Raw genomic sequence first — 25,384 nt, forward strand, 5'->3', positions numbered from 1 at the left:
ACCTCCTTCCACAACCACAACACCCTACGTCACAGCCCTACGGCAACTCTGGAGGGTCAAAACTCCTCCTCCTTACCTAACACTCTGGTAACTTGGGACACCCTGAACTGTTTGTTACAGCAGTGATGCTACTTTTTATAGCAACACTTTTGCCCCACACTTGACAAATGACGCTTGTCTGTTGGACGTATTCCCACTTGAAGCCAAACCACCGCCAGACGATGGACCCCCTGCTGGTTTTCTGGGGAATTAATTATTCCTCCATTTGTTACCAGATTCACACCTTCTTTCTCTTGTATTACCGCTCGCACCACTCCGCTAGCATCACAGCTAACGTTAGCCATGCTGCTACCTCTCTGCTCGGGGAGGACGTATACGTATGCGACGTGTGACGTGACAGTATGTGACGTGCGACGTAACAGTATGTGACGTGTGACGTGACAGTATGTGACGTGTGACGTGACAGTATGTGACGTGTGACGTGACAGTATGTGACGTGTGACGTGACAGTATGTGACGTGTGACGTGACAGTATGTGACGTGTGACGTGACAGTATGTGGCGTGTGACGTGACAGTATGTGACGTGTGACGTGACAGTATGTGACGTGTGACGTGACAGTATGTGACGTGTGACGTGACAGTATGTGACGTGTGACGTGACAGTATGTGACGTGTGACGTGACAGTATGTGACGTGTGACGTGACAGTATGTGACGTGACAGTATGTGACGTGACAGTATGTGACGTGTGACGTGACAGTATGTGACGTGTGACGTGACAGTATGTGACGTGTGACGTGACAGTATGTGACGTGACAGGATGTGACGTATGACGTGACAGTATGTGACGTGTGACGTGACAGTATGTGACGTGTGACGTGACAGTATGTGACGTGTGACGTGACAGTATGTGACGTGTGACGTGACGTGTGACGTGACAGTATGTGACGTGTGACGTGACAGTATGTGACGTGTGACGTGACAGTATGTGACGTGACAGTATGTGACGTGTGACGTGACAGTATGTGACGTGACAGTATGTGACGTGTGACGTGACAGTATGTGACGTGTGACGTGACAGTGTGTGACGTGTGACGTGACAGTATGTGACGTATGACGTGACAGTATGTGACGTGACAGTATGTGATGTGTGACGTGACCGTATGTGACGTGTGACGTGACAGTGTGTGACGTGACAGTATGTGACGTGTGACGTGACAGTATGTGACGTGTGACGTGACAGTATGTGACGTGTGACGTGACAGTATGTGGCGTGTGACGTGACAGTATGTGGCGTGTGACGTGACAGTATGTGACGTGTGACGTGACAGTATGTGACGTGTGACGTGACAGTATGTGACGTGTGACGTGACAGTATGTGACGTGTGACGTGACAGTATGTGACGTGACAGTATGTGACGTGTGACGTGACAGTATGTGACGTGACAGTGTGTGACGTGACAGTATGTGACGTGACAGTATGTGACGTATGACGTGACAGTATGTGACGTGTGACGTGACAGTATGTGACGTGTGACGTGACAGTATGTGACGTGTGACGTGACAGTATGTGACGTGTGACGTGACAGTATGTGACGTGACAGTATGTGACGTGTGACGTGACAGTATGTGACGTGACAGTATGTGACGTGTGACGTGACAGTATGTGACGTGTGACGTGACAGTATGTGACGTGTGACGTGACAGTATGTGACGTGACAGTATGTGACGTGTGACGTGACAGTATGTGACGTGTGACGTGACAGTATGTGACGTGTGACGTGACAGTATGTGACGTGTGACGTGACAGTATGTGACGTGTGACGTGACAGTATGTGACGTGTGACGTGACAGTATGTGGCGTGTGACGTGACAGTATGTGGCGTGTGACGTGACAGTATGTGGCGTGTGACGTGACAGTATGTGACGTGTGACGTGACAGTATGTGACGTGTGACGTGACAGTATGTGACGTGTGACGTGACAGTATGTGACGTGACAGTATGTGACGTGACAGTATGTGACGTGTGACGTGACAGTATGTGACGTGTGACGTGACAGTATGTGACGTGTGACGTGACAGTATGTGACGTGACAGTATGTGACGTGTGACGTGACAGTATGTGACGTGACAGTATGTGACGTATGACGTGACAGTATGTGACGTGTGACGTGACAGTATGTGACGTGACAGTATGTGACGTGACAGTATGGGACGTATGACGTGACAGTATGTGACGTGTGACGTGACAGTATGTGACGTGTGACGTGACAGTATGTGACGTGTGACGTGACAGTATGTGGCCTGTGACGTGACGTGTGACGTGACAGTATGTGACGTGTGACGTGACAGTATGTGACGTGTGACGTGACAGTGTGTGACGTGACAGTATGTGACGTGTGACGTGACAGTATGTGACGTGTGACGTGACAGTATGTGACGTGTGACGTGACAGTTTGTGACGTATGACGTGACAGTATGTGACGTGTGTAAGAAGGTGCGCTCGCTGTCTGTGAGAAGGAGAGACCGGAAAGAGCGAGGAGAGCCTTCAGTGTAATGCCAGCAGCTAAAAGCAACTGCGTGAGAACGTATACTCGATATCACCATATAGTCATTTTCTATATCACACAGAGACAAACCCGCAATATATCGCGTATATCCATATATCGCCCAGCCCTATGTCAGCACACGTGTTGTTGGAATCAAACATCTATCAAATCCTCTTTGCATCGTTATTTCTTGCTATCTGGAAGGACTTTGCAATGACTTCTAGCCCACATCCTTGTGTGCAGCTCAGCCAACTACAAGGATCTGGCCAGAGTCAGCTTAGGTCCAGATCCTTGTGTGCAGCTCAGCCAACTACAAGAATCTGGCCTAGAGTCAGGTTAGGTCCAGATCATTGTGTGCAGCTCAGGCAACTACAAGAATCTGGCCTAGAGTCAGGTTAGGTCCAGATCCTTGTGTGCAGCTCAGCCAACTACAAGAATCTGGCCGAGAGTCAGGTTAGGTCCAGATCATTGTGTGCAGCTCAGCCAACTACAAGAATCTGGCCTAGAGTCAGGTTAGGTCCAGATCCTTGTGTGCAGCTCAGCCAACTACAAGGATCTGGCCTAGAGTCAGGTTAGGTCCAGATCCTTGTGTGCAGCTCAGCCAACTACAAGAATCTGGCCGAGAGTCAGGTTAGGTCCAGATCATTGTGTGCAGCTCAGCCAACTACAAGAATCTGGCCTAGAGTCAGGTTAGGTCCAGATCCTTGTGTGCAGCTCAGCCAACTACAAGGATCTGGCCTAGAGTCAGGTTAGGTCCAAACAATAATGAATCCAAATCAGTGTTATGAATGTTGGACCTATTTAAGCAGGGATGTCAAACATGCAGAGTTTGCTAAGTGAAACTGCTGTCCACTGGATGGGTGGATGGATGGATGTATGGATGTATGGATGGGTGGATGGATGGATGGATGTGTGGATGGATGGATGGATGTATGGATGGATGGATGTATGGATGGATGGATGGATAGATAGATAGTACTTTATTGATGTCACAATAGCAATTCTGTTAGGCAAGCAAATAGTTTATAGGTAAAGCGGGACTGTGACTCCTCCCCCTCCACCCAACGTAAAACAAACATTTGCTTTATTAGGATTATTTGTGATATGTACATTTTCAGAATGTGCTTGTGCTATTTTGGGCCAAAGTAAAAGAAAGAAAACAATCTGAAGTTGTATTTTTAACTTATTATGCCACACTCATTATTGACCTCAATATTTCCTTCCTAAACGTCCACTTTTTTCAACTCAAGTTGACAAACTGTCAAGGGATGTGTGATATGTTTTGTTTCAAGCAGATCAATCTCATCATTTACAGAATATTAGGGCTGTCAAGCCATTCATTGCAATTGACTATTTTAATCTCATTTTGTTGGGTGTTAATTTGTATTTAATCACGATTAATCACCAATATCATTTTTTTAATCATTAATATGTGTAGCTTAAAGAGATAATTTTCAAGTTTGTAATACTACTTACATGGGACTGAACAATCGCTTTGATTTATGCAAATGTTTGCTTGTTAAAGCAACTCAACATACATACAGATATCCACATTAATGATACCAAGTTAATCATCAGTATACTATATCGATACTACATTGATTAGATCAATATTTTTTTAGATCAAAAATTGTTTTGTAGTTTTAGTTACTGTTTACAAATTGATAAATACGAACACAGGAGAACCTAAAGAGGAAAAACAAAAAGATTGAAATCAGAGCCAATAATAGGAAATATTTCATTGATATTGTGTTATCCTGTGTTTTTGTCGTATATAATTGTGATCAAAGATTGAAAATGTGAAGAATTCATATGGGCCCAGACAATGATGTGAAAGCCCAAACATGATTGTCTCTTTGTGTGGAAGATGAAAGTCTTGTTGTCTTTGTCTTCTCAGGCAGCAGAAACTGGAGAAAGTGATGGATCAGGAGGGCTTGGCTGATGAAGAGGTGAGTCTCAACTAATATTCTCTGCTAACACCTCAAAACAACATTTTACTGTTCACATTTTGCAAAGTGTCAATCATATCCCACTCATTTCCATAATGCTTGATTCATAGATCATCTCAATATCCCCAACATTTTACATCATCATCTAGTATTGGCGATATAAAGATCAACTATTTTGCATCTATTATCCTACTTTTGATCTGTTGTGTATCAGAGTCTGACGCGCAATCAAAAATTCAAATGTTTCCTTCCCTCTCAATTGTATATGCAATCATTTCTTGCTTATCATTTATTTCTAGAGGTGCACATTAGATGGAGGACAGGTCATCATATGAGGAATTATGACGTCACGCTGATAAAAGATAGCTCTGTTGTAGGGCTGGGCGATATATGGATATACTGGATATATGGCGGGTTTGTCTCTGTGCGATATAGAAAATAACTATATGGTGATATTGGAGTATATGTTCTCATGCAGTTGCTTTTAACTGCATGCGTTTCCCACTCTTTCTTGTCTCTCCTTCTCACAGAGACGTAAACCAAGCACACCTTCTTACATACGTCACGTGTGCAACGTCACACGCTCCCGCGGAGCAGACAGGTAGCGACATGGTAATGTTAGCTGTGAGGTGCGGGTGGTAATACAAGAGAGAGAAGGTGCCAATCTGGTAACAAATGGAGGAAGAAATAATTACCAAGAAAAACAGCACGGAGTCCATCGTCTGGCGGTGGTTTGGCTTCAAGCAGGAATATGTTCAACATTTATACGGCAAAAGCGTTGCTACAAAAAGTAGTAGCACTGCTAATATGTAGCATCATTTGAAAAGTCACCCGCTAGAGAATGAAGAGTACTTGAAACTCTGCATGTCAACATCTCCGTTCAGTGCCACACCAACAAAATGCCAAAGCAACCATTTCCAGATCAACACCGTATGGGGAAAAAAAAAGTCAACAACTGAAGGAGATAACGTCCGCAGGAACCTACCACATAGTGAAGGACATACACTATTTGATGTCCTATTATGCAGCTCATTTTTATTTGACACTTTTTGAAATATCTTGTGTGACATCATGCACAAAAGTGCACTTTATTTGTTTTAAACTTTTTAAACTTAAAGTGGCGTTCTGTACAAAAAGTTTTGATATGTCATCTTAGTGACATCATGCACAAAAGTGCACTAATAGCTTGTTTTAAAATGTCTCTGACAATCTTGCACTTTCTGTTCTGGAAATGACATGAATGTTTGTGCCACTGCTTAATAACTGTTTCATAAATACACTTTTAGTTGTGATTTCCCTCTCTGCATGAAAGTTTAAAAGTAGCATATATTAATGCAGTATGAAGAAGAATGTTTGAATGTAGACACATAGAATCATCATACTGCTGTGATTATATGCATCAAGTGTTCATTCAAGCCTGAGGCTAAATATCCACATATATATCCTGTATGGTGACATGGACTAAACATATCCACATATATATGGTGTATGGTGACATGGACTAAACATATCCACATATATATGGTGTATGGTGACATGGACTAAACATATCCACATATATATGGTGTATGGTGACATGGACTAAACATATCCACATATATATGGTGTATGGTGACATGGACTAAACATATCCACATATATATGGTGTATGGTGACATGGACTAAACATATCCACATATATATGGTGTATGGTGACATGGACTAAACATATCCACATATATATGGTGTATCGTGACATGGACTAAACATATCCACATATATATGGTGTATGGTGACATGGACTAAACATATCCACATATATATGGTGTATCGTGACATGGACTAAACATATCCACATATATATGGTGTATGGTGACATGGACTAAACATATCCACATATATATGGTGTATGGTGACATGGACTAAACATATCCACATATATATGGTGTATCGTGACATGGACTAAACATATCCACATATATATGGTGTATGGTGACATGGACTAAACATATCCACATATATATGGTGTATGGTGACATGGACTAAACATATCCACATATATATGGTGTATGGTGACATGGACTAAACATATCCACATATATATGGTGTATGGTGACATGGACTAAACATATCCACATATATATGGTGTATCGTGACATGGACTAAACATATCCACATATATATGGTGTATGGTGACATGGACTAAACATATCCACATATATATGGTGTATGGTGACATGGACTAAACATATCCACATATATATGGTGTATCGTGACATGGACTAAACATATCCACATATATATGGTGTATGGTGACATGGACTAAACATATCCACATATATATGGTGTATGGTGACATGGACTAAACATATCCACATATATATGGTGTATGGTGACATGGACTAAACATATCCACATATATATGGTGTATGGTGACATGGACTAAACATATCCACATGTTAATAAAAGGCCATATCGCCCAAGGCCTACTCTGTTGTGAAAAAAGAGGTTCCAATGAGGCGAGAAGACCTGTACTAATCAAATCAACTTTATTTATAAAGCACTAGGTGCGTTAGGGTGAATAAATCAAACTCTCCTTTTCTCCTACCTCAAAGGAAGTTGTCAACTTCCCCTGAGCTCAGTGTAAACAAACATGTTGACTTATATGCACCAAATGTTATGCAAATATCTTGTAAGGAGGGGGGAGAAACATTAACACCACCTGGTGGGGCAAAATAATGATTGAACATATTGTTTATTGATATTGATTACGTATATATTGATATTGTTTTATTGTCCAGACCTGTTCTTTATCAAATATTAACTTCATGTTTTCTTATAATTCTTATGTGCTCTTGTCTTTTTCTTGCATTGTTGTGGCGCACTCTGGTTGAGCTATAGATGATGAAAGGAGCTTTAACAAACTCAGTTGTTTGTCGTTGTGCTCCCTGCAGAAACGCATTCGCCGTTCTCAGCATGCCAGGAAAGAAACCGAGTTTCTCCGTCTGAAGCGGACCCGACTCGGTCTGGAAGACTTTGAGTCGCTGAAGGTGATCGGCCGTGGAGCTTTTGGAGAGGTAAAATCCCAAATGTATTTAGCTAAAGACTTGATGTTGGAGACGTCATCTTTTTGTTGGCCTGCAGGTGCGCCTGGTACAGAAAAAGGACACGGGCCATGTCTATGCCATGAAGATCCTTCGCAAAGCCGACATGCTGGAGAAAGAACAGGTGAGGCACAGTCGAAGCAGCCGTTACTCCCTCTAACGTCCCCTTTGGTGGTCCAAGGTGGGTCACATACGTGCTGAGCGGGACATCCTGGTGGAGGCAGACAGCCTGTGGGTGGTCAAGATGTTCTACAGCTTCCAGGACAAGATGAACCTCTACCTCATCATGGAGTTTCTGCCTGGGGGTAGGAGTCACACTGCTAACTGTCACCATCATGCTTGTCATGCTTGCTGTCCTTATTCCCGTAGGAGACATGATGACCCTCTTGATGAAGAAAGACACTCTGACAGAAGAGGCCACTCAGTTCTACATCGCAGAGACGGTCCTGGCCATCGATTCCATCCACCAGCTCGGCTTCATCCACAGAGACATCAAACCAGACAACCTCTTGCTGGACTCCAGGGTGAGTTATCCTGTCCTGTCATCACTTGAGAGTTGTTGTTAAATGCAATTAGGAGGAAAGAAGTCATCTGTAATGAAGGCATTTAAAGATGGGGTGATTGTATCAAATAATATCAGCTTGCCTGTAAAATCTCTGTTGGAAGTGCTCCAATACAAGCACGTTTACTTGTGCAAAGTTAACATCCAAATAAGCTCACAATTTCTTCTATTTTTCTCAAGTCTTTTACAAAAGGTAAACATGCTAGGCTATAGGCGACTGGAAACTGGCAGCTACACTACAACTTAGCACACAAGCTCGATGTACGTGACAATATTGCAGTTTAAAACAGCACATTTGTCAACTTAAACAAGTATCAAATAATTATAGTTGCTTACGCATACAAAATCTGCAGGGCAGAAGCGTATTAGAAAGTCCAGTAACACACGTGTCCGTATAAATCAACTTACTGCGCCGTGAGTTATTGTTACTACTAGGTGTTGCCAAAAAATAATGATCACTCCACTTAATTTAAGTCCATTCCATACATAAATAAATAGGTTAGTGGTTTTCATACATACTTTTGATCTGTTTGACTCATTTCTCTTGACCAAGCTTTTTCTAACATTCCACACTACCAAATAATGAAACTGTGTATGATTTCTGCCAATTTCGCATGGGATCAATGTTTGTATCGGCCAATACACACTGAGTACGTATCAGAAGTGAAAAAGTTGTATCGGGACACCCCTAGTTTGTTGAGGTGTAACAAATGAAAGTGTTTGACAAACATTCCTACTTGTCTGTCCACAAAATAGACTTCAATATTAATACTAGGATAAAGGACATCATGTCTGCGATGTAGAGTTTGTCCAAAAGTAGTGTACAATTACACCATGTGTTGTGGTTTCAGGGTCACGTCAAGCTGTCTGACTTCGGACTGTGCACGGGACTAAAGAGGGCGCACCGCACAGAATTCTACAAGAACCTGAACCATAGCTTGCCCAGTGACCTCAGTAAGCAAAGTCAGGCAACACTTTTCCTTTGCTCTCAATGTTACCTTCCTCCTGTGCAGGACAGCTGCTAGTCACCTTTGCAACCACAGCGTTGCTTTATGTGCAAATCTTTCAAAGACTCGCATGCAAAGATTGACTTCAACTTGAAAAATGGAAGTCTTGTCAATACATATATTTAATTATTTATTTATTATTTATTTATATATAACATGAAATAACACAATGTTTGCAAATTCTTCATATATGAAACCATTTTGAGAAGTTATTCTATCCTGGCTGGGGGACCCACCATGTGTTTGGTACAAGCAACAATTAAAGCTAGGTTGTAGTCGTGCATGAGCATTACTATTCATCATATTTTAATCTCTATTTCTCACAATCATAAAAAAATAATAATGGGGCTGCAAATTTCTGAGCTTGTTACGGTGAAATGGATGAGTAAGCGTGCATTTACGTTTTATTTGACACAGCACTAGTTAGCCTAATCAATTATCACTAAACTCAACAAAAAAAATATGATTTTCGTGTTAACGTAATCACGGAATTGTCCAATAGCACGCAATCGCTATTAAACGCAGAACATCAAGGAACTTGACATAAAAGTGAGTGAAATGTTGTCATTGTGAGGAGAAGGAACCTTTGTTTGGGGAAATAATGTGTCATTCATCCCTGAAACATGTCCTGAACTAAACAATGTGGACACAGCCACTAAACTAGGGAGAACAATCCATGCTCCCACAACACATCTCATCTGCTTGTGTTGTTGTGAACGACATCATCAATGTACAAAAGCAGTGAAGTTGTGTAAATGCTAAATAAAAAGAGAATACAACAAATCCTTTTCAACTTATGTTCAATTGAATAGACTGCAAAGACAAGATATTTCATGTTCACACTGAGAAACTTTGCAAATAATCATGAACTCATTGCAAAAAAGTTGTCACAGGGGCATTTTTACCACTATGTTACATGGCCTTTCCTTTTTAGCCTACGCTCACAGGATGTCCTCCACATTTTGGTTCCTAGAGCCAACACAGAACTTTGAAAAACAGCCTTCAGTTATGCTTCTCCCTGGTCATGGAATGACATCCAGAAAGATCTGAGGCTACCAGAATGAATCACTTTGGGGGAGTTGAAGTCCATTTTAAAAGATGGAGAAAGCAGTTCTCTTGGGAAATGTACTTGCCTTTAAATTGAATTATTACTTAATCGTTTGAAATTATTTTTGAGCTGTTGTTCTGTTGTATTGTCTTGTTGTAATTATTATTGTAACTTTGTTTGTGCCGCCCTCTTTGTCAGGTCGCTCTTGAAAAAGAGATTTTAGTCTCAATGAGTCTTCACCTGGTTAAATAAAGGAAATTGAAATGAACAACACTCAGTAAACATTTGGGAACTGAGGAGACACATTTTTGAAGTGGATGAGGTGGCGACTTGTCCAGGGTGTACCCCGCCTACCGCCCGAATGCAGCTGAGATAAGCTCCAGCGACCCCGAAAGGGACAAGCGGTAGAAAATGGATGGATGGATGGAATTCTTTCCCATTCTTGCTTGATGTACAGCTTAAGTTGTTCAACAGTCTCCCTTCTCATATTTTAGCCTTCACACATTTTCAATGTCTGGACTACAGGCAGGCCAGTCTAGTACCCACACTCTTTTACTATGAAGCCACGCTGTTGTAACACCTGGCTTGGCATTGTCTTGCTGAAATAAGCAGGGGCGTCCATGATAACGTTGCTTGTATGGCAACATATGTTGCTCCAAAAGCTGTATGTACCTTTCAGCATTAATGGTGCCTTCACAGATGTGTAAGTTACCCATGTCTTGACCACTAATACACCCCCATACCATCACACATGCTGCCTTCTACACTTTCACCCTAGAACATGTCTTGACCACTAATACACCCCCATACCATCACACATGCTGCCTTTTACACTTTCACCCTAGAACATGTCTTGACCACTAATACACCCCCATACCATCACACATGCTGCCTACTACACTTTCACCCTGGAACATGTCTTGACCACTAATACACCCCCATACCATCACACATGCTGCCTTTTACACTTTCACCCTAGAACATGTCTTGACCACTAATACACCCCCATACCATCACACATGCTGCCTCTTACACTTTCACCCTAGAACATGTATTGACCACTAATACACCCCCATACATTTCACACATGCTGCCTTCTACACTTTCACCCTAGAACATGTCTTGACCACTAATACACCCCCATACCATCACACATGCTGCCTTTTACACTTTCACCCTAGAACATGTCTTGACCACTAATACACCCCCATACCATCACACATGCTGCCTTTTACACTTTCACCTTAGAACATGTCTTGACCACTAATACACCCCCATACCATCACACATGCTGCCTTTTACACTTTCACCCTTTTCCTCTTTGGTCCACAGTTTCCAAAAACAATTTGACCACAGAACACTTTTCCACTTTGCATCAGTCCATCTTAGATGAGCTCGGGCCCAGCGAAGCGTTTCTGGGTGTTGTTGATAAATGTCTTTGGCTTTGCATAGTAGAGTTTTAACTTGCACTTACAGATGTAGCGACCAACTGTAGTTACTGACAGTGGTTTTCTGAAGTGTTCCTGAGCCCATGTGGTGATATCCTTTACACACTGATGTGGCTTTTTGATGCAGTAGCGCCTGAGGGATCCAAGGTGTGTAATATCATGGCTTACCTGCAGTGATTTCTCCACATTCTCTGAACCTTTTGATGATATTACGGAGCGTAGATGGTGAAATCTCTAAATTCCTTGTTGAGAAATGTTGTTGTTCAACAATTTGCTCAGGCATTTGTTGACAAAGTGGTGACCCTCGCCCCGTCCTTGTTTGTGAATGACTGAGCATTTTATGGAAGCTGCTTTTATACCCAATCATGGCACCCACCTGTTCCCAATTAGCCTGTTCACCTGTGGGATGTTCCAAATAAGTCTTTGATGAGCATTCCTCAACTTTGTCACTCTTTTTTTGCCACTTGTGCCAGCTTTTTTGAAACATGTTGCAGCCATTAAATTACAAATCATCTAATATTTGCAACAAATTATAGTCTACCAGTTTGAACGTTAAGTATCTTGTCTTTGCAGTCTATTCAATTGAATATAAGTTGAAAAGGATTTGTTGTATTCTCTTTTTATTTAGCATTTACACAACCTGACACTACTTTTAGGTTTTGTGCAAACAGGACAGCAGTTTATTAAACGGCCTCAAATCTCATTTTTCAACCTGAGAAAAGCTTATTATTTTACTTGTTTATTTGTTACTAATTCATATTTGTTTGTTCTTTTCAATCAAAGTCTACTTATATAGCCCTAAATCACGAGTGTCTCAAAGGGCTGCACAAGCCACAACGACATCCTCAGCTCAGATCCTACAACAGGGCAAGAAAAAAATCCAAAAATGAAATTTAAAGTTGTTTTGGTGGTACAGTACTCCTGTTTTCAAATGAACAAATAATCGTGATTACAATATAACTCAAAAATAAACTTAATTTTTGCCATAATGGTCCAGCCTTAGTTTTAACTGTAGTTAAATACTGTCCCAGGTTTCTTTTCATATGGTGTTAGGAGTCACATTTGGTTTACATATTGTACAAGTCATTGAGTCATAACAGCTTTATCATTCTTTTTTTCTTAACGTCCTGCTTCTCAAGACTTCTATTTATTTCTCAAATGTAATGTTAACTGTAGTGTGAGCACACTTTTCTTCCTTAGCAGAACATGCCTTTTTGTAGGCTTTCAAAAAACATTGTAGTGATGCTGGCTAATAAGGTTTGGTGTGTTTCTCCCCCTCCTCACGCAATATTTGTGTAACATTAGTTGCACCATCTGAAACACCATCCACGCCATGTTTGTTTACAATGAGCTCAGAGGACATTTATGAAAGGGAGCGCTTGATTTGCTCACCCTAGCCCGCCAACAGTACAAGTAGTGTTGCCACACTGTTCACTGCCATTTGTCCTACATAATTCCTCATATAATGACGTGTTTGATGCTCCCTAGTTGTAATACTGCCTGCTTGTCTGTCCACAGCCTTTCAGAACATGAACTCCAAGAGGAAAGCAGAGACGTGGAAGAGGAACAGAAGGCAGCTGGTATGAACTCTGCATTTATTATCTCACAAATTGGCCTCTGACCTTGTCTACATAAATTTGAAAAAAAACAAAATGTCTGCAAATGTATTGGCTATTATGAATATTAGAGGTTAACTAACCTGAGACTCATTAAACATCACAATAGCTAAATATTTACAAGGTGGTGAGCTGCAAGACAAGATGGTGTTTCTTTACAGTGACACTCCTGTTTTTTATTGACATCTTGAAACCTGGCTATAGACCACATTCTAGATCAGGGGTGTCCACTGACAAAGGATGCAGTTTTTATCTTTTTTCATTTTAAAACCAACACAATACATCATTTTTGTAACCCTTAGGGCTAGCCTCAAGTTTGGGGAATATTAAAGGGGAACTGCAATTTTTGGGGAATTTTGCCTATCATTATTAAAGACATGACGACAGATGTATTTTTTATTTTTTTAATGCATTCTAAATACCTTATTTTTCGGAGTATAAGTCGCTCCGGAGTATAAGTCGCACCGGCCGAAAATGCATAATAAAGAAGGAAAAAAACATATATAAGTCGCACTGGAGTATAAGTCGCATTTTTGGGGGAAATGTATTTGATAAAAGCCAACAGCAAGAATAGACATTTGAAAGGCAATTTAAAATGTCTAAAGAATAGTGAACAACAGGCTGAATAAGTGTACGTTATATGAGGCATAAATAACCAACTGGTATGTTAACGTAACATATTATGGTAAGAGTCATTCAAATAACTACAACATATAGAACATGCTATACATTTACTGTCACTCCTAATCGCTAAATCCTATGAAATCTTATACGTCTAGTCTCTTACGTGAATGACATCAATAATATTATTTGATATTTTACGCTAATGTGTTTATCATTTCACACATAAGTCGCTCCTGAGTATAAGTCGCACCCCCGGCCAAACTATGAAAAAAACTGCCACTTATAGTCCGAAAAATACGGTACTTAAATTAGTGCGATCAAACGTCTGCTTACAATAGAGCCCATTCTGCCTATAAAGCCCTTAAAAACATCCAAACACCTCCATTAATGTTTCATATACATGATGTAAGTATATACAGTATGTCATGTAGTAACATTCATAATAACATGTAATATATACATGATGTAAGTATATATGTCATGTAGTAACATTCACAATAACATGTCATATATACATGATGTAAGTATATATGTCATGTAGTAACATTCATAATAACATGTCATATATACATGATGTAAGTATATACAGTATGTCATGTAGTAACATTCATAATAACATGTCATATATACATGATGTAAGTATATATGTCATGTAGTAACATTCATAATAACATGTAATATATACATGATGTAAGTATATATGTCATGTAGTAACATTCATAATAACATGTAATATATACATGATGTAAGTATATATGTCATGTAGTAACATTCATAATAACATGTAATATATACATGATGTAAGTATATATGTCATGTAGTAACATTCATAATAACATGTCATATATACATGATGTAAGTATATATGTCATGTAGTAACATTCATAATAACATGTCATATATACATGATGTAAGTATATATGTCATGTAGTAACATTCATAATAACATGTCATATATACATGATGTAAGTATATATGTCATGTAGTAACATTCATAATAACATGTAATATATACATGATGTAAGTATATATGTCATGTAGTAACATTCATAATAACATGTCATATATACATGATGTAAGTATATATGTCATGTAGTAACATTCATAATAACATGTAACATATACATGATGTAAGTATATATGTCATGTAGTAACATTCATAATAACATGTAATATATACATGATGTAAGTATATATATCATGTAGTAACATTTACAATAACATGTAATATTTGATGTATGATGTACCCCGAAAGGGACAAGCGGTAGAAAATGAATGGATGGATGGATATACATGATGTAAGTATATTTGTAATGTAGTAACATTTATAATATTTAAGTATTTGACCATTTTAAGCATACTCAACGCGTTAATTTAAAAAACGCATCACGATGTTCGCTTTTTTTTTTAAATTTATCACTGATTATTACTCACTGCAGACTTAAAGGGAGACAACAAACATAATAAAACAATCACTTACTGTACAAGGTCTGCTCTCATTAGGATGCCGACTGCCAGGATGTTTATATCTTCCCATTTAGATGAAGAATGACTCACAATCCTCACGAAGAAAGGGTGGGTGGTCCAGGCGTTTTTTTGTGTCGTTTTCGTCATTCCCGGGTCTAAATTGGCTGTCAAAGCGTACCAACTTGTCGCGAATGCGTCCTCAGCCTTCTACTATCCAGGTGAGGTGCATGATTTATGATCTCCAGGGAGCAGGGAAGCGAGGAAGCAGCTGATCAGTCGATGATGTCAACATGGGGAGGCAGGAAGTGATTATGTCGCCTCTATAAATAGTTTGTCTGCGTTAGCGTTTATAATAACAATATCACTAATACTTGGCTAATATTCAAATATTCTGCAAAATACATCTCTTCTTTGAATGTTTGAATCTTTTAGTTCAACTTTCAGTTTAAAGTTTTTTTTAATTATTATTTATGTTTTAAGCCCTTTTTTGTCAAAGAAAACCTTTGTTTTTACATGGCAAACACAAAATATGCAATATTGTTCCCCAAAACAATTCTGAAAGTGGAAGATTTGATTGATTGGAGCTTTGGAGTGTTTAATAATAGCAACATTGATTTTGATGTATTATTATTTTGAGCAGTGAAAGTTTTGAAGAAAAAAAATGTCAACATTTCAACTTTTTCCTCTCTGTTACACCTCTTTTTTTTAATGTGCCATAAAAATGAGCTGCGGGCTCTTAGAACCTGGTTCTGTCCTCTCAGGCTTTCTCCACGGTGGGAACACCGGACTACATCGCCCCTGAGGTGTTCATGCAGAACGGCTACAACAAGCTGTGTGACTGGTGGAGCCTGGGTGTCATCATGTACGAGATGCTCATCGGTAAGTCTTCATCCCGCACGCAGCCTCACCTCACCTGGGGGCTCATGAACATGTACCTGTCTTCAGGTTATCCCCCCTTCTGCTCCGAGACCCCCCAGGAGACGTACAGGAAGGTGATGAACTGGCGCGAGACGCTCACCTTTCCTCCAGAAGTGCCTATTTCAGAGAAGGCCAAAGACCTCATCCTCAGGTGTGACCTGCCACAGCGTGAGGTTGGATGTGTTTGAGTGTGATGATAAAGGTGGACATTGTGCGTGCAGGTTCTGCTGTGAAGAGGAACACAGGATTGGTGCTGCTGGTGTGGATGAAATCAAGTCCAATCCATTCTTTGAGGGCGTGGACTACGACCATATCAGGTATTACTGCAGTGTTTCCCACACATTCATTCATTTGTGGCGACCTGCCACAAATGAATTAAGGCCACCACAAATGAATTAAGGCCGCCACAAATGAATTAAGGCCGCCACAAATAGATTTATTTATTTATTTATTAATTTAATTTTTAATTTTTTTAATTTATTTTTTTGTCCTGTCCAGCTTCTCAGGCAAATCATATAGTTGATGTAGATGATCATATAGTAGATGTAGATGATCATATAGTAGATGTAGATGATCATATAGTAGATGTAGATGATCATATAGTAGATGTAGATGATCATATAGTAGATGTAGATGATCATATAGTAGATGTAGATGATCATATAGTAGATGTAGATGATCATATAGTAGATGTGGATGATCATATAGTAGATGTAGATGATCATATAGTAGATGTAGATGATCATATAGTAGATGTAGATGATCATATAGTAGATGTAGATGATCATATAGTAGATCATATATATATATATATATATATATTTATATGTGTGTATATGTATATATATATATGTGTGTGTGTATATATATGTGTGTGTGTATATATATGTGTGTGTGTGTATGTATTGTTGTATATGTAGATAGATAGTACTTTATTGATGATTTACTAGATTATTTGTAGTAAGTGATTGAAAGAAAAGAGCAAGGCTCACAAGGTGTGACTGTAGTTGGATGACAATGTGGTGACAGTGTTGGCTGACCACACCTCCTTTAGAAACACCCAGTGCTTCAACAAAAGTAGCAAGTCAACACTTTTAATACTAACTTGGAAACACAATACAACTGTGAGGATCATTTGACAGCAAACAGGTAACCATGACAACTGTCTTGTTGTGCAGGGAGAGACCAGCAGCCATCCCCATTGAGATCAAAAGCATCGATGACACTTCAAACTTTGATGACTTCCCAGATTCTGATATCCTCACACCAACTGGTTGGTTGACTTTTTCTCATATACTCACACCAACTGGTTGGTTGACTTTTTCTCATATCCTCACACCAACTGGTTGGTTGACTTTTTCTCATATACTCACACCAACTGGTTGGTTGACTCATACATACATACATATATATACACACACACACGCACACGCACACACACACACACATATATATATATATACACCCCCTCTGGAGCCGGGCCCGGAGTTGGGGAACAATGGCGAGCGCCTGGTGGCCGGGCCTGTCCCCATGGGGCTCGGCCGGGCACAGCCTGAAGAGGCAACGTGGGTCCCCCCTCCAATGGGCTCACCACTCATGGGAGGGGCCATAGAGGTCGGGTGCAGTGTGAGCTGGGCGTCAGCCGAAGGCAGGGCACTTGGCGGTCCGATCCTCGGCTACATAAGCTAGCTTTTGGGTCGTGGAATGTCACCTCGTTGGGGGGGAAGGAGCCTGACCTAGTGCGCGAGGTGGAGAAGTTCCAGCTGGTTATAGTCGGACTCACTTCGATCACTAACCCTAACCCTAACCCTAATACCAAGGCTATATATATATATATATATATGTATATATATATATATATATATATATATATATATATATATATATATATATATATATATATATATATATATATATATATACATACACACACATAGATTCTTTTTATGGCAATAAGCTGATGTTTATATTCAATCAACAGGCAGCAGTTGGTATTTTGTGGTTTATTCTCCAAGCTTAGAGGACAAACTGAGACCAATCCAGCACACCAGCGTTCCCCAGCCCGGTCCAGATCGGTCTAGCTCGGTCTCCCCTCAAACCCCCGGAAGTCCCGTGATCTTCCCTCTGTCCCCCGCCCCCACTCCCTTTGTTTAGACTACTCCGAGTTATCTCTACTCTGACACATTCCAATCTAGAAGGCCAACACCTTACTATGAGACTCAAAAGAAGGAAGAATACTAGTTATTCTTTATATGACTATAGGAGTTTAGAAAGAAGAAACACTTAAATATGGATGTGATTCTGATCTGCTTCCAACAAGTCCCCCTTTAAGATCTTCTAATAAGATCTTTATTACTTGTACAAAACTTATAAAGCACGCCCCACATTAAAGTCTTTAAGTTACCACTTTCCTAGACCCCCTTTAGTGACACTTAGCACAAGGGGCTGTGCGGTTCTGGATGGTCTCGAGGGAGGTTGTTCAGCAAGTCCCTCAACTGTGTCACGAGTCAGGTTGGTTAGTCTCAACGGCGGCGGGGAGTTAGAGAGGCCGCTGAAACAGGAGTTCCAAGGGGTGTTAATTTGGTGAGTGGGGTCACCAGTCTAACCATAGCACAAAGCCCAACGGCTGACGTCGGGATTCTAATGTACAATCTGTGCTTCCCACAACACCAGAATAAGTCAGCTCGTGCCCAAGGGCCTATCCTAGAGCCATCTATCAGTGTGGTGCACCAGTAACGGTTGATGTCACCCAATTTGTTGGGGGACGTAGAGGGTCCTATAATTTGAAAACGCGTGTAATTCAGCTTTTGGGCCACAAAGGGAAGAAGTCGGGTGGCATTGTCAACAGAAGGGTACACATGTCAGTGAACTTAAAAGGGGCGGGGTAAGTGTGGGAAAAGGGACGTCCAGCGGAAGAAGCAACACAAGTCACCCAGGTTTTGGCATCCACCTGAGCCACAGGTTGTCTGCACCCGCTCCTAAGGTCAAAGGTCAAAGTTACCAGGCCTTCGGTGGTGATGTCATTAGCACGCACAGATGTGAGCCTTTGAAACACCACCGAGGTGGGGTGGTACTTTAGGTGCTACAGAGGGTGTAGAGGTAGTTAACGCCCTCTCAAGGACATTAATTTTAATAATTCCTTTAGCGTCTGTATCAGTCAGGTCAAGCCCCAAAACAACATAAAAGGGACGATGGGCACAACTTACCAGAGTATGTTGTCTGCATCCGACACCAATGGTTCAGGGTTGAGTCGTAACAAATATAGAGGTTATTACCACGGTAATAGCTATTGTGTCCCCCGTAATTAATCACACTGCACAGGTCAAAAATAAGTCTTGCTATCCCCTTTGACCCAGTCTATTTAAAGTCCGCTGTATGTTCTTAGACACTTGTCAGTCACTGTCGTCAGGAAGGATGAACTGAGACACAAAGACAGTAGAACACGCCCAAGCACCAGTCCGTCAGGGAACACTACCGGGTGTAACATCCTGCCTTTCGTCTATCAATATCAGAGTAATTTAGGTAACAAAACGGGGATAAACATCAAACTTTTCACTTAATGTAACGACACATATAGTTATGCTGAAAACAAGCAAGAAAAACTAAGAAACATTTAGCATACTGGATTGGTCTCACACAAGGTTATACAATATAGAAGTTGAAAAGAGTAATGTAGGTAGAAAATCTCTCTCGTCTCCTGGGCTGTGGGGCAGATGATGTGGCGATGTCAGCAATGACATCCGCTGGTAATCTGTCAAGTTCTTCAGCTGTAGTGCAGAGGGAGAGATGGTACCAGGTGTCCCCTCCACCAGCCAGTCGAAGGGCGTGGGACGTCCGTTCTACGACCTAGAAGGGACCAGTCCACCTGGGCTCCGTCCACTTGCGTTTGATGACCTTGATCTTGACCCTCTCAGCGGGCGGAAGGGAATCTGTACAGAAGAACTGGCACACAAATTCTGCAATTTTTTGTGTAAAATACCATTTTGGTTTTACGCTGAGTCCTCCTTCCATGGGGGGCTGCTGGTCCTGTGAATGGCTGACCTGTATGCAGCTCATAGGGTGAAAAACTCAAAGGGCGGTAAAACAGTTTTATTCACGGACCTTCGAATGATCATTAACACTAATTGCAACATGTCAATCCAATTAAATTTGGTCTGTGCACAGATTTTAGCCAATTAGTTTTTGATGTTCTGGTCCATCCTTTCAACCTTACCTTGGGACTCAGGATGGTACCCCAAACCTGTGTTCTAGTCCGAAAGCCTTTTCGACCAAGGCTAAGTGAGTCTTTTTTTTTTAATGGTTGCCGTTGTCTGACCTAATCTTTTTGGGGAAACCATGTCGGGGTACTAGGTCATTCACAAGTCATTTAATTACTGATATTGCATCCTCTCTTGAGGTTGTTGTTGCTTCCGGCCAACCACTGTGATTGTCAACACAAGTCAGTACGTACCTTTTCCCTTGTACCGTATTGATCATATCAGTGAAATCAAAGACTATAAATTGTTCACTCTCACCTCCTCCATATTCTAAATTTGATCTACTAAACTACTATCGATGTGTAAAATCGTTATTTTCAAATTAAAATTAGTTATAACTTCTTATCCACGGGAAAAACGTTAAAACTATGGAATGTGTCAGTCGGATGATTGTCGATTTTGTTCCAAGGAGTCTGTATCCACCCTCACTCACCCCCTTCTGTTTCTGAAAAAAGGACTGTGTTAGTCATACTATCACTTTCAGAAACATCTAAGAAAAAGGTCAGCTAATAGTCAAGTAGCGGAGGGCAGGTCATGTTTGAGGTCAATGAAAGTCTCTTTAGCCTCTATGGTCCACTGGGGGGTGTTGTTTGGGTAGGGGACCCCTTAGCAATATCACAAATACCTCAAACTCAACTAAACCCTATCTTTTATGTAATTTATTCAATATGGTGAAAGTAACAAAATATGCTTATATTTATATTGTCACCAATAGTAGAAAAATACTACCCTTATGGCGGATGCTTTAGCAATAGTATTTTGAATTTTTACCACACCTGGTAGCCCCAATAATTCATTAAGTCAAGCTCATGTTGTAGAAAGTTGAATGATGCGGACACGTTTGTTACTGAATACTTTCTATCAGACTTCTGCCATGGCAACTTTGTGTATGTAATGAGCAACTATAATTATTTGATATGCTTAAATGTGTAATGTGTCGTTTTAGCTCAGCTGTTGTGTAGCTGCTAGCTCCTCGTAGCCTACAGGTGTCTAAAGTGCAGCCCATAGTAATGTGTTTAACATAACCATGGGCTAAACCTAAACAATTGAAAATGTGGTATTTGGGTGTCGGTGTAATGTTTGGCAGCTACGCCGTGTCTTATCATTGGACCTAAGTTCTTTGGTTTTGTAGGCGAGACAGAGAGCAAGGGAACAATGTGGGACACTATTGTGTCCATCTTATACCATGCTAGCTGTTGCAAAGATAGGTCAACATGAGCAGCCACACCTTGAGTTCCAACATATATAAATATAAAAAAGAGTCAAAGGTCTCCTGGTATGTGTCTAACTGGTGATCATAACATCTGGCGAGTCGGGTGGCAGAACACACGGAAGCATCTCAGCCAGTCAGGGTTTTCACTGTTAGAGCAGTTGGATGTCAGCCATTCCTGTTGTTTCAGGCTGTGGTATGAGCTCCTGGAGTAGTCTTGGTAGTGGTGTCGCAGCTGGGTGGTTCAGCCGTCAGGTAACACCAGGAATGTTCCTTCTTTGCTATTTGAATGTCAGGGTACAGTCTGTAAAGGAGGTCCAGCAATCTGAACCGGAAGTGGTTTGGTGACAGGTAACCTTCTTGTGACCCCAGCGAAGCCTTCGACCTTTAAAGAGGAAGCACACCGTTTTTTTGGTACCTCTGCATTCAGAATCGAATGGGTGGCTGATAAAATTGTCCGTTGACACTCATGTCCAGCAGGGGTCCTGTCGGTACTTCCTGCTGCGGCTCCTGATGTGGGCGTCCTCTTACACGCCTTCGTGTTCGTTTGTTGGCACGACGGAACCTTTCCTGTTCGGAAATGTTCGGACAGTCACGACTCCAGTGACCAGGCTGGTCACAGCCGAAACAGTGTCTACCCCAGACCGGCTTTGAAGCATCGTGTTGTCCACCACCCGAGTCCAACCGCACGTCTGTTGAGGATTCTTTCCTCCACCTGTTGGAACTCAAAAGCAAGGTTACCCACTGCTGAATATACCCTAGCTGATCTTTGACCTTTTGGTTCTTTTAACCTTTTATCTTCAGCGATCTGTAATTTAAGTAGTCGTTTCCTTGTTGCTCTGTCATTAGCCCTATTTTGCATGGGATGAATAAAATGTCCTGCCATATATTGTTTTTGGCACCGTGTATATCAGGGTTAACTTTGTCCAAAGTGTTTGGCCAAAGGTTCCCTCCCGGAGGTACAGGTGGGAAAGCAAGGTCAACAATGGCTTGCATGTATGCATCGGCAAGAGACTTATATTGTAGTATGTCCAAAGTGTTAATGTCATGTGTCAAAAATGTCTGCCGGAGAAAATGGTCAGACGTGTACAAGGGGTTAATTTTCGGAGGCAGGATTAATCTTAGATGGGGCGTGTTAATACCTCCTTCTCTTGTCACTGGAGTAGGGGGTGGTGTCCTAGTCAAAGTATGGGCGGGTCGTTTGAATTGTCTTGCGCATGCGCGGCAGACAAAAAACCAATCAGTTCATTCTGTCATTAATCATCGTTTCTTTTGCTGCATTTCGTTTTTCCACGTAATCCCCGTTTACTTTTATCATACGCCAAACTCTTAAATTCTCTCCCTGAGTGTTCCATTTTCACCAGCGCACACACACTCAGCAGCACACACACACGAGCACGCGTAAGCACTCCCGCACACACACACACGAGCACGCGTAAGCACTCCCGCTCACACACAGTCACTCAGCAGCACACTCTCTGCGTTTCACCTACCATAAAACTTCCAGTTACTTTTTTATTTTATTTTATTTTTTATTTCCTTATTTTACCAGATGTTTGAGTTCACGACTTTTCGAGTATTGTAAACTCCCTCTTAACCCTTTCAAGGAACGTTCTCTTTTTTTTTTTTTTCTTTTTAAACTCTACCTGCTAATTCCATTGTCGACAACCGTCCATTCAATTGATCATTAAACAGTAATGATTCATCACATTCCTCCCCTGCTGCCATCACATTTCTGTTTGTCACACTCCAAGGCCATTGTGTCTATATTTTCTTAATTCTAGTGCCCTTATCGCACTGGGATCTTCCAACCAGGGAGTCTTTATTGTACCTTTTACAAATGGCCTCCAGCCTTTTCCGTACGTTTCAGTGCCCTATTATCGTCACTGGGATCTTGCAACCCGTACTCATTAAGGGACGACCAAATTCCCAGAGTAAGCTACACCCAACTATTAGTTCACTCGTCAATGAAACTGCCCGTCACGGTAATCGAGACACAATGGTCTGAGTTGACCACTTATTTACAATTTTAATGCAATGGCAGGCTCGGCAAAAATGCAATCAATCTATCAAAATCACCAATCTGTGCCTGGGACTACAAAACAGTGTTTGACTTACAGACTTCAGGACAGACTCCTAAAGCAGATTTTATATAAAAAGGCTCTGCTCACCTTGTATTGGCCATTTGAGTCTGTCCAGAAGATTGTAAGAAGTCATCAATCAACAGCGTGCCATCTCGGACGAAGCCCCCAAATTGTTGCGTCGACCAGCATTCCTCCAATGGGGAATTCAAATTGCTAGTCTCTCCCAGATTCTTTTTATGGCAATAAGCTGATGTTTATATTCAATCAACAGGCAGCAGTTGGTATTTTGTGGTTTATTCTCCAAGCTTAGAGGACAAACTGAGACCAATCCAGCACACCAGCGTTCCCCAGCCCGGTCCAGATCGGTCTAGCTCGGTCTCCCCTCAAACCCCCGGAAGTCCCGTGATCTTCCCTCTGTCCCCCGCCCCCACTCCCTTTGTTTAGACTACTCCGAGTTATCTCTACTCTGACACATTCCAATCTAGAAGGCCAACACCTTACTATGAGACTCAAAAGAAGGAAGAATACTAGCTATTCTTTATATGACTATAGGAGTTTAGAAAGAAGTAACACTTAAATATGGATATGATTCTGATCTGCTTCCAACAATATATATATATATACATACATACATACATACATACATATATATATATATACATACACACATATATATATATATATATATATATATATATATATATATATACATGTATATATATATATATATATGTGTGTGTATATATATATATATATATATATATATACATACATATATATATATATATATATACATGTATATATATATATGTGTGTGTATATATATATATATATATATATATATATATATATATATATATATACATACATATATATATATATATATATATATATATATATATATATATATGACATGTGGACTGGACTCCCGCTGATGTGTTGGATCCACTGTGGACTGGACTTTCACAATGTTATGTCAGACCCACTCGACATCCGTTGCTTTCGGTCTCCCCTAGAGGGGGGGGGTTACCCACATATGCGGTCCTCTCCAAGGTTTCTCATAGTCATTCACCGACGTCCCACTGGGGTGAGTTTTTCCTTGCCCGTATGTGGGCTCTGTACCGAGGATGTCGTTGTGGCTTGTACAGCCCTTTGAGACACTTGTGATTTAGGGCTATATAAATAAACATTGATTGATTGATTGATATATATATATATATATATATATATATATATATATATATATATATATATATACAGTACATACATATGTGTATATATATATATATATATGTATATATTTGTATGTGTGTGTGTATATATTTAATACACAAACACTATCTATCTATCCTTCCCTATTTAGCAGACAAAGTGTAGGTTTGCATCGGAGTCGTTGCCTTGGACTTGAAGTGTTGCCTTTGTGTGTTGCAGCCACTCAAGTGTCCAACCACTCGGACACGGACCTGAAGAACAAGGACTGGGTGTTCATCAACTACACCTACAAGCGCTTTGAAGGCCTCACAGCCAGAGGATCTATTCCCACCTACATGAAGTCCACCAAGA

At 40.8% G+C, this 25,384-nt stretch overlaps 1 protein-coding gene across 2 annotated transcripts in view; it reads left to right on the forward strand.

Annotated features, from left to right (window-relative positions):
• Positions 1-25,384, forward strand: part of LOC133645423 (serine/threonine-protein kinase 38) — a 37,786-nt gene that overhangs the window by 11,458 nt on the left and 944 nt on the right. The window contains exons 3-14 of one of the 2 annotated variants that reach the window (XM_062040258.1): positions 4,447-4,498; positions 7,432-7,554; positions 7,622-7,705; positions 7,763-7,886; positions 7,951-8,105; positions 8,995-9,106; positions 13,165-13,226; positions 16,115-16,232; positions 16,299-16,422; positions 16,493-16,588; positions 17,450-17,544; positions 25,253-25,384. The exon at positions 25,253-25,384 is cut by the window's right edge and continues 944 nt beyond it. In XM_062040258.1, coding sequence (XP_061896242.1) covers positions 4,447-4,498; positions 7,432-7,554; positions 7,622-7,705; positions 7,763-7,886; positions 7,951-8,105; positions 8,995-9,106; positions 13,165-13,226; positions 16,115-16,232; positions 16,299-16,422; positions 16,493-16,588; positions 17,450-17,544; positions 25,253-25,384 — 1,277 coding nt within the window. The remainder of the gene's footprint in view (positions 1-4,446; positions 4,499-7,431; positions 7,555-7,621; positions 7,706-7,762; positions 7,887-7,950; positions 8,106-8,994; positions 9,107-13,164; positions 13,227-16,114; positions 16,233-16,298; positions 16,423-16,492; positions 16,589-17,449; positions 17,545-25,252) is intronic. The other variant, XM_062040259.1, reaches the window with a different exon arrangement.

The sequence above is a fragment of the Entelurus aequoreus genome, unplaced genomic scaffold, assembly GCF_033978785.1.
Source record: "Entelurus aequoreus isolate RoL-2023_Sb unplaced genomic scaffold, RoL_Eaeq_v1.1 HiC_scaffold_53, whole genome shotgun sequence".
NCBI classification, from domain to species: Eukaryota; Metazoa; Chordata; class Actinopteri; order Syngnathiformes; family Syngnathidae; genus Entelurus; species Entelurus aequoreus.